Source organism: Pocillopora damicornis, chromosome 6 (genome assembly GCF_964200805.1).
Source record: "Pocillopora damicornis chromosome 6, jaPocDami1.2, whole genome shotgun sequence".
NCBI classification, from domain to species: Eukaryota; Metazoa; Cnidaria; class Anthozoa; order Scleractinia; family Pocilloporidae; genus Pocillopora; species Pocillopora damicornis.
This window is the reverse complement of record NC_142675.1, coordinates 5,912,145-5,922,500: the sequence shown is the minus strand read 5'-3', so window position 1 is coordinate 5,922,500 and position 10,356 is coordinate 5,912,145. Positions and strand designations below refer to the sequence as shown.

At 36.6% G+C, this 10,356-nt stretch overlaps 2 protein-coding genes across 2 annotated transcripts in view; one reads left to right on the top strand and one right to left on the bottom strand.

Annotated features, from left to right (window-relative positions):
- Positions 1–2,753, top strand: part of LOC113670448 (uncharacterized) — a 7,930-nt gene extending 5,177 nt beyond the window's left edge. Inside the window, exon 4 of the mRNA XM_089210506.1 lies at positions 2,555–2,753. Coding sequence (XP_089066632.1) covers positions 2,555–2,563 — 9 coding nt within the window. The 3' untranslated portion in view covers positions 2,564–2,753. The remainder of the gene's footprint in view (positions 1–2,554) is intronic.
- A 2,117-nt stretch (positions 2,754–4,870) lies between these two features.
- Positions 4,871–9,565, bottom strand: LOC113670449 (muscle, skeletal receptor tyrosine-protein kinase-like). The gene is made up of 5 exons (XM_089210481.1): positions 9,411–9,565; positions 7,434–7,793; positions 6,976–7,239; positions 6,509–6,541; positions 4,871–6,151 (listed from the first exon to the last, which is right to left on the bottom strand). Exons 1-5 carry the CDS (start codon positions 9,475–9,477, stop codon positions 6,006–6,008), a joined length of 870 nt encoding a protein of 289 aa, XP_089066607.1. The 5' UTR covers positions 9,478–9,565; the 3' UTR covers positions 4,871–6,005.
- Between the last annotated feature and the right edge of the window lie 791 nt (positions 9,566–10,356).

Sequence of the window (10,356 nt, the reverse complement as noted above, 5' to 3'; positions counted from 1 at the left end):
AAGTACTATCCCTAGTTGATGAATGAAATTACTTCGAGTTAGTGGGAGGTTTGAGTTAGCGAGGGTTCATGTAAGGATAGTAAACTGTATTAAGAAGTGAAAGTCGAGAAGCCATAAAGAGTTCTTAGAATAACCACAAAAAGAATGTTACTCTCTCGCTCTCACTTTCCACTGAGCTTGTGGAAGGATGATAACCTCAGTATTTTTTTTTTAATGAAGAGAGGAAAGCCTGCCCTCTTACCATAGATAGTTCTTTTGTGCATCACTAGTACATGTTTAGTCTTATTTGTACATGAAGTTGATTGTTCTAGATAGGCTAACCTAATAAATTAGTTGTCACATTTCTTTATTTTACTCAATTTTACCTGAAAAACCTAAACTGAATAAATAGAAACTTGAAATTTATAGCTTCTCCTTTTGAGGTGTGCATCAAAATTTTTAAGTCATGACAGGCTTGAACTACAGGTTTATAAGAAATCTGCTTGTGTGTGTGTGTGTGTGTGTGTTTTAAACATATAAAACCGGTCAAAAAGGTTGCTGAGCTTTTTTCATTAGTACACATCTCTTTTCATAAGAATCATGTTTATTTGGCCTTGCTGAATTCTAATTTTTAAACAAATTTTTCATTCTTTTGAATATTCTTAGATTTCTTTAAGTATATTCTTACATTTTTCCACTGATCCTTCTGACATCTCATCATGCCTAGGGATTGGTATTGGCTGGAAAAGTATAGTTAATTTAAATTTTGTGCATAGCCTATGCTTTAACTATTTGTAATAAAATATCGTATCCTTCTTAAAACTAGTTTATCAGAATAAGAATGAGTTATCAGACACAAGTATGGCTTTCACGATGATAGTTTCCCGGTTTGAAGAAAGTCACTGCCTACTAAAATCCTCAGTTCCTTTACCTTAACATTAAAACATTGGCAACAGGAGCGATTAGCAAATTAACAGTACAGACAAGATAGCCAATTCCCACATACACCCTCCTCAATCCTGTCCACTAACTATGGACATGACATTTTAAACATGGTGTATGTTTTTCCTGACTAAATATTTTGTAATGGTGTTTACAAATTGTGGAAAATGGCTGAGTTGAAATATAATACAGCGACTTGCCAGTGAATAGTCAAATGAAAACTTTTTACATACCAATAAAATTTATTGTTGTGCTTCATGTTAACATGTTGCAATAACTCTACCTTTCAGTTCATTCAACGCTTTGCAGACATGAGAAAATACTATCAAAAACTTTTCAACCCATCTAATATAGCCAGTAACAACATTAACTCAACTTTAAAACTGAAGAGAAAATTTGATTGATGTGATGTAAAAATGAAATCCAGGTATTATCTCAAGTTTTCCACAAATGTCTTCATGGTCGAATCCTAAGTCTCTCTTCGTCATCAAGTTTTAATCATGAAATTTTAGCTTTAGCTTGTCTTCTTTTAAAGCAAACTTTTGCTGCGCAAGATGCATGTTGGACAAGTTTCGTACTTCATTAGCTAGAGTTGCTAAGATCATTGGAAGTTGGCTTAAAGAAACCTACATTATAAGTGCTTAAAGCAGAGGTTACCGAGTCAAATAACAGAAAGAATCTCAAAAAGACGCCGTGTATTTCCAGCCGGAGGACAATCATGAAAGAATAATAGCCAAAAGAGGAAAAGTTTTCAGAAATTACAGGTTTAAACACGAGTTGAAAATGAGTTTTCTTTTTGATTTTTACGCAAAACAGTGGAGGCTAAAACGCTAGGGGAAAAATGGTGGGGCAAACAGTCATACCTGGCAACATCAAGAGAAGATATGAGAGAAGCCCATACGATTTTGGCGTCTTGATTTACTAATTCACTGTTATCACGTGTATACTCTTCAATCGACTGCTGATCTCTAAACTCAGAGTAGTTTACCGTCGTTTGTTTAAATTTTGGCTCATTTTCCCAAACCAAAATTATCCGTCACGGTCAAAGAATATATTTTCAATTGATGCTGACATCGCACACTTCCTCCGAGGAGGAAAAGATTCTCTATCTTCGAAAATTTGCTCAAAACATCAGGAACAACAACGAAGGTCCTCAGCTGTTTGAAGATACCGCTGACTACCACGCGTTTTATCGGAAATTGTGAGAACGTCGTCCCCAGGTTCTAGACCTCGCCAAGTCTTCCCTCCCTCACACCTCCCGGACTGGTCTCTTAATCCCCTTGAAGAAACTCTTCTACAGCCAGTGCTGAAGAGTTTTATTACAGTTTTTATTATAATGAGGAGCTAGAAAATAAACTTAGAAGAGCTCAGCTTAAAGGCTTGGCTAAATCTATATATTATATGAATTTATTATAATTAATCTACTGACTCAAAGACTGCTTACGTTCAAGGAATTGCATGAATGAGCTCAAAATGAGAGTTATGTGCAAACACGCTTAGAACATATTACCAAATTATATTGTTTTATTTTGTTGATAGATGAGTTGCGTTGTTATCAGTAAGCTTAAATCCTGAATAATTTCATTAAGAAGTTGAAAAGATTCTTTTACGTTTGCCTTGTGTTTATGATTAGCTGATATGAGATTTGAAAAAGCTATTTGAACAACTTTACCTTGCCGTGACGCGTCGATGAAATTAAAAAACCTGGCTGCGTAACCTGCGAAGAAGAGGGCGAGGAGAAAACTTGGACTCATCTGGACGTTCAAAGAAGCCAATGTGTTTCAAAGTAGTCCAGAAAAACTATGAGGAATAATTAAATAAAGAAAAGAAAGGTACTCGAGCTCTTACAATAAGCACGTAATCTACACGTAATCTACATAAGAGAGATTACGTTACATGTCACGGGGAAGAGTCTTTTTTGCCAGGAGTGAGGAGGGCATGGGGAGGGTAAGTCCACGGTTGCGTGAAACAATGTCATATATTAAAAATGTTGGTCCAAAGAATAGCCAAAGCATAATAAATCCTGATAATAATAATTTGCTATCGTTATCTTAATTTTTCGAGGGACAAAAAACTTTATAATTATCAGAGGAAGTTTAGGATAACCTCGTGTCCAGACTCCCAAAGCCTATCGGGAAGTGGGAACGAATAGGGTTGTTGTGGTTGCAGAATTTGCTTGCGTCAATTAACCCTAAACGCATAATCTTGCAGCTTGTGGCAATTCACGAAGAAAATAGTGTTCGAGCCAAATCAATTTGATTCAGTCCAACGCTTATCTCGCAGCAATTCAAAGCGGAAATATCACTTGTAGGAATACTTACGACCAATCAAGAGTTATAATCCCTTAGAGCTTTTTTGGAGATTGCTTTAACTGTCTTATGCTTCGTTTTTGAATTGTTTGATATGAAGAACAAGTAATCCACGTCGCTTTCTGGTCGCATTAAAAGGACAGAAAACATTTTTTTTTCAAACTATTAAGACAACATTCGAGTTTATTATCTGCGTTAAGTTATGCAATTCAGATATGCTCGTTTCAATGAATTAATTCAGATAATTCGGAAAAGAGGCGTGGAATAGAAGTCTTTGAATAGTTTTGGTGGTTTATAACATAAACCGTCTACACGAACGTTTTCTACGGTCAATACTTGCAATGACCCCAAAACTGAAAGTAACATCTTGCTACCATCTTATTTCCTACGCTTGCGATTTTTCATCAATGAAGGGAAATTTGTGGACTCGTAAAGCTCCTTTAGTTACATTTTCGCTTTTTCTCCAAAGTAAAACTTCAACATTTTAACACTGGCCTCGATATCTCGAAACGCGTAAGTTATAACTTTTGTCCAGCTATGAATTCTCATCTTTTCTTCTTTGATAAAAAAACGAATCATCGAATTTCGGACACCACCTCTTTCCTTAAGATTTCTCGTATACAGGCATCAATTTACAGCAAGTTTCTGTTGGTCCTCAGCGACCCATTAGAAAAGTGCATGTAAGGCATTTGTTTCGCTTGCGGCCGTAGGAGTGCTCTATGAAAATAACATCAATCCAGTCATTACTAATGTATTGCTGCTTACCTGAGCTGAACGCCACTAGAGTAATAAAAATCAGAGAGAGAAATAAACTGGAGTGACCCATAGCTGTGCGGTTGAGAGTTGAAACCAAATTTCCCTTTTAGAGAGCGCTTATTTGTATCTTGTCTGTCGTAAGAGAACTAGAGAAACAGGCTTGTGGCGTTGACCCCCAACTGATCTTGCGGTTTTAAGAGCTTTGCGCCGGAAAAAAAAAATGCAAATTAGCTGGCTGCACATTCCAATCCAAAGCTCGTCATGGATGGAGTCTTAATGTCACGGGATCAGATGCGGGTAAAACCGCAAACGTTCACAAGCCTGTCTTATGTTTTCATTGTCAATAGACCTCTATGAAAACATGCAGTGATATAGTGATAAAATATGGACCATTTTTTGGACCATTTTTTTTTTGGACCGTTTTATCGGGAAAAGGCAGACTATTAATACTTAGGGAGGGATGGGATGGAGTCTATCAGTACTCAGTACTCAGGAAGGAGTGGGAGGCAGATTGTTGTTACTGAGGAAGGGGTCGAGGACGAACTAAAAGTACGCAGGGAGGGGTGAGAGGTTGTTGTATCAGAAAATGCTGCTGATTATAGGAATTTTCACTGGATCATAACATTATTATTAGCCTTTTTTTCGAATGACTATTTTCATGTCATTTTTTTGCGCCGGGCCTTAGCCATGTTAGCGTTTCTTTATATTTTTGTCATGCGAATGCGAAACTGTAACAACAGTCTGCCTCCCACCCCTTCCTGAGCACTGATAGACTGCATCCAACTCCTCCGTTAATACTACTGATCTGCCTCCCTCCGATAAAATGGTCCAAAAATTGGTCCACAAAAAGGTCCAAACAATGGTCCAAAAAATGGACTGAATGAGAAAATTATTGTTTATTTTTTTTCTAGATTTCGCTCCTCCAAACGGCAATGTAATACTGTTTTGTCATATAAACATAAAGGAAAAATCGAACCATTTAATTTGCATGCGATTTACTTTGTAACAATAGCGTCCGTGCGGTATCCACATATAAAAATAACGATACGCGTGTCACATGTTTGTGAGGGAGCTCTTCTACTAATTCACTATTATGCGTATAATGAAAAGAGGATATTACATGGCTGCATGGAGATACGAGTGACTCTCTCTTGATGAAAAGGCAATCCATTCTACTCTAACTGCGAAAGGCACAACTGTTATTCAACCGCAGAGACCATGTTATTTGCAAGTTTTCGCGCGGAAGGTCACGTGGTATTTCACTGCCGTTGTTCTAATAAGAATATTCATTTCCTTGCAGAAAAATGTTACAACTTTGGAATTCTGGTACATCTGAGCACAGTATAGAAGACCAAGACGTCGTTAACAGAAACCATACAGAGGGACATTTAACCTCTTTTAAGTTCTACTGATTTGTTTGTCAATAAATTTAATTTGAAATTAGAAGCTTAAAAATCTAGAGGTGGAAAACTGACAGTCTCTTCAATTTAATGTAATTATTTTGACAAATCATTATTTGGAACGACATATTATGTTTACAATATACGAACTCTTTTAAAAATTTTCCACAGTACATCATTTACGATACATCACTTTAAATGATGATAACACGTGGCATTGAATGACAAAAATGAATAAATAATTCAGTTAGCTGTAGAAATATGCGGATTTGGATTCCTTTTTCCAGTTTCTTTGTCTGTTTACAATGAGAGTGTAAATTCCTGATTTTAATTTATCAACCCTTTCCTTCTATACTCCAAAGTGAATTTTTACAAACGTTAAAATTGGTTCTAATTTTTGCGATATTTACAGGCATTTAATTAATATTCTTGGCTTTGTCTATTGTTAATCACGAATGAAAAAGTTCTGCCATCACAATAGACAAAACTTGCAAAACATTTCACATTTTCTATACATTCTTCTTTAACTTTTCATTTTTTTTTTGACACCTCTGGTTTTGTTGTGGTTCTTTAAACTTTTTTTTTTACAAAAATTACATTATCGCTTGGCTCGTGAAATTTATACTTCAAGCGTAGCACTTCCGTGGTTCCGGCGTCTGTCACGCCTCCTTAAATGAAATATATACCCCGCTGCAAGGATCAGGAGTGATAAAAACACGTAAGTTATCACTTCGTAGGGATCACTTCCTCGACCTCCCTGTTTATCTGCAAAACACAAAATTGATTAAGTATTATAATTAAGTATGAAAATTAATTATTAATCAAAAATTGAATATATCAAGTGTAATAATGAGTCATCCCCATGGTAACGAAAAAATGACGATGCAGGGACTAGAATTGGTCCAAAACTAAACAAGACAAAAAAACAACAAAACAAAACAAAAACGCAAAAAAAAAACAACTTAACGTTAGAAGAAACAAAACAAAGTGAATAAATACAGAAAAAGGAAAAACAAAACAAAAAAATATAGAAAAGCAGAAACGCTCACAATGAAGACAAACGCAGGACCAAAAAAATGTCAAACAAATGAAAAAAAATCGAAAATTAAATTTAGTAAATACCTATTGGTGTCGGCAACGTTGAATTTTGAAATTCTGCAAAATAAATGCACACAAAACAAGAAGATCAAATTTAAATGACCATAGGACCGAGTGGCGGCGATTTGATCTGTAATCCTAGATTTGTTTCAAAATCGGACGACGGTGAAGCGGACTCATAAAGGCTGACTACATAAGATGAATAGTACGGTTCTACCATGAGTACAGATGATAAAAACTCATCATTTTTTCAACAATGGAAACTGATTTTTCGTGATATACGTTTACGTTTTGAGTTTATGTTATTTGTTATATATATAAATATTATGAGAGGAAAAAAGGACGCAACTACATTTCCTGACAAGCCTGTTTGGTTTTCGATTACCGTTAATTTAATTGAAGTAAGTTCAAGAAGTAAAGAGTTGGAAACTCGCTTGCTTGTATTAAATATTAGTTTTGTGCCATTTCAAGGTCAAAGAATTAAAACTCACCGATGACATTTACTTGCACCTCATAACTATCACTTCCTAGAAGATTTGTAGCCGTGCAATTGTATTTTCCTTCGTCGTTTTTAGTGACGTTTCTTAGCACCAAACTTGTGCTTTCTTCAATTGATCTGTTTTGAAGAACTTGCTCGTCACGAAACCAGATTACCCGGGGAGAAGGATAACCAGTTGCATCGAAGTCTAAATGTAGAGTCATTCCTTGGACCACCGCGAACAGTTGTGGGCTATTTATATTCAATTTGGGCCTCTCTGAAAAAGAGGAGAACAAAGTTCTGTAAGCCTAATTAAATATTGATTAAAAACGGTGATGTTTTTTTTCCTTTCCTGCGTTCTATTTATCTGTCTCCTACGTGCATAAGCGAATGAAGGGGAAGAAAGGGAGGTAGTAGCCGAAAAGTAATTTCCACGATAAATGCTTTGTTTTTCGACAGACAAAGTCGTACCTTTAGCTATTTGAATGACAGTTGTGTTTTCTCCCGCTCCAATTAACGGAACCATTAATATGCACCAGACCAACATTCCGTCATACTTTGATGACATCTTTCGTACAGTCAATGTTCCATTCATGCTAACTTTATATTCCTTCGGGTAGTAATTGAATATCGTGTTGTTTTCGATCCGTGCAATTATGAATCTGTCCCGGCTTTCATTTCTGCATTGCCTCATTGTGGGACACATATATAAACCCTTTGACTCGCTGTCCGACTGGGGAAGATCATCTCTGTTTATCACGCAACGTATCCCTACGTCCTTTGCATTATTTTCAACAACGATCTTGTTCTCTGCATTATTGATATCCGATCCTGTCGAGGGAGTGTAGAGATAAAAAAGGAAGTTAGCAATTTTACCGGGCACTCATGTGATTCCTATGGGAGTGGTCATTTATAACGCAGGAGACGGGGTTGGGGGTTGGATGGGTGCGGGGGGGGGGGGGAGAAATTTGGTTATGTTACAACACCCCTGAAAGCCATGTTATTACCCCCAAAACATCCTCTGATCCTTCACCCCCTCCCCATCCCATCGCGAATCGCTTGTGGAATTTGTGTTATTTGATTAGCCAGCAAATGTTGCTTTAAATGGTAATGAAGGAGTCTCCTTTTATGAAATCAGTTCGTCGCAATCGTATTTATCTTCTACAAATAGTTTTACTCTTGAATTGCTCTCAGTAGGTTTTGCAGACAATAGTTATATACTCTTTGGCTTTGTTCGAGTATAATTTGAGAGTACTAGGAGTCTTTTATTTTGAGTCTTTGCATTCTGATTGCATAAAACCGCAGTTTGGGTTAGACCTCGCGTAAATAACCGGCCGTGTATACATCGCTGAATTCATGATAGTCTCACGTCAAGTCTAAATTTATCACGCCATCCGCAGTCAGAATTGTTCAGTTGAAATGTCTTTGTTGGTAAATATTTGTTGGGAAACGCATTTGTAATACGGAAGAATACAAGCTCAACTGAACTAAAAGTGGTTCCTCTAAAAAATTAACTGAGCGACGGAAGATAATTGTAGCCTCAAATCATCGTGCGTAGTCAACAAGTTTAAGCACATTGTTTTCGAAGTGGCGACAAATTTCAATTAAAAGCGTCTGTTGAGAACCGGCCATCTGGAAACGCGTGCTTAATGTCTCAATTCTCCTTAAGATTACATTACCTGCTCAATATCGGTAAAAATGAGGGTTAACTACATTTTTGTCCAACTTTTGTCTCGAAGAGGCAACCCGGTCTTTCTATCTCAATAAGAAGACGTCGTATGTTTAAACCTAACGGTACAGCGGAGAAGTAAAAGGAAACTTCATTGTAGCCAAAACTTTCTTGTCAACGTCAGGAAACAATAGAGTCTTAGAAATTTGTGGTTTTCTGCTATTGTTAGAACATCAAAATGTGTTCGTAAACCTGTCGTGAAATTTCGCTCAGCTAGAGTCTACTACGTCATCACATGGCTGTCAGAATGCAAATACAACTCATCGCCCTCTACAGTGAGCAAGACCAGTACTAGGTTATAAATTTGGAGATTTCGAGACGATTTTGTTATTTTATGTGTACGTACCAAAACTTCATTCGACCCGCGGGTGATGTTAATTCTTACACCGCCGCTTTATTCGCCAAACGTCTCCAATATGGATTGCTCTCATGTGGACCAGGCATGTGAACAATGTCAAAACACAGAGCCATTAATTCGAGCCCCCTACAATTGTTCAGCAATAAAGTGCTGAAGATGACAGCCGTAAATACATTTTCAAGGTATGAAAATATGACTTTAAAGATCGAGAGAAAATCTTATATCGATTAACTACAAGTTTTTGTTAATCCTCAGCGACCTATTCAAAATGTAAGCGCGCGGTATCTGTTTCGCCAGCGACCGTACCAGTGTACATATTCAATGCAATGAAATCATTACTAATGTATTACGACTTACTGACCTGAGCTGAAAACTACCAAAGTGATGAAAATCCCGGATAGATATAAAACATTATGTCCCATTCCCATACTGCACTGTTGATATTTCAAATTTCCCTTGTAAAGAGCTCTATGCGTGTTTGTCGTAAATGAACGAATGCAACAGACTCGAGTGTTCACAGTCATGTGATAATATGACAGCTCAGCATGAGTCTACTACGTTATCACATGATTGTCAAAATGCAAATACAAGTCATCACCCTCCTCGAGGCTTAATGGCAATCGATGGCAATGAAAAACAAAGAAAATTATCGAAATGAGTCGAAACTTAGTATACGAATAACAAAGATTTAGAATAAATATGTTTTCTTTTATTTCTTTTGACGAGCGTAAGGAAAATGAAACAAAAATGTATATGAGTGCCCTTAATAGATCGAATAAATATATGAGGGCCCAAATTGGGCCCAGATTCTTTGTATGAAAATTAATTCGCCACTAAAACCAACTTATTTAGGAAAACAAAAAATGTCTTTTCACTTTTGATTCTTCCTTATGTCACAGGTAGGTAAAATTGTAGATGAAACTGGGCTCTGTACCATCTCTAATTAGCCAAACGTGTTATCTGAAGGTTGAATTTTGTAAACATAGTCATGCAAGCTTCTCTTTGAAATTTCAGAGTAGTGGGAAATTTGAAAGAATAGATTTAAGCGGTTGCAACATAACATGTGATTAGTGTCGAATTCATAATAAATATTTAAGCGAATTGACAGTAAGATCATTTGCACGACCACAGTGTCTAATGTGATGAATTGGATATTTGTCGCCACCTTTGCAAGTGTGCCTTTTGTCAAAACATTAATTATTTTTTAAAAGCTGGCGACATGGAAACAGGTGAAATGACATGATTTGTTGATATTTTGATTTGATCGCCAAATTCTGCTATTTTCGTCAGAGCACGTGTGTGGAAAG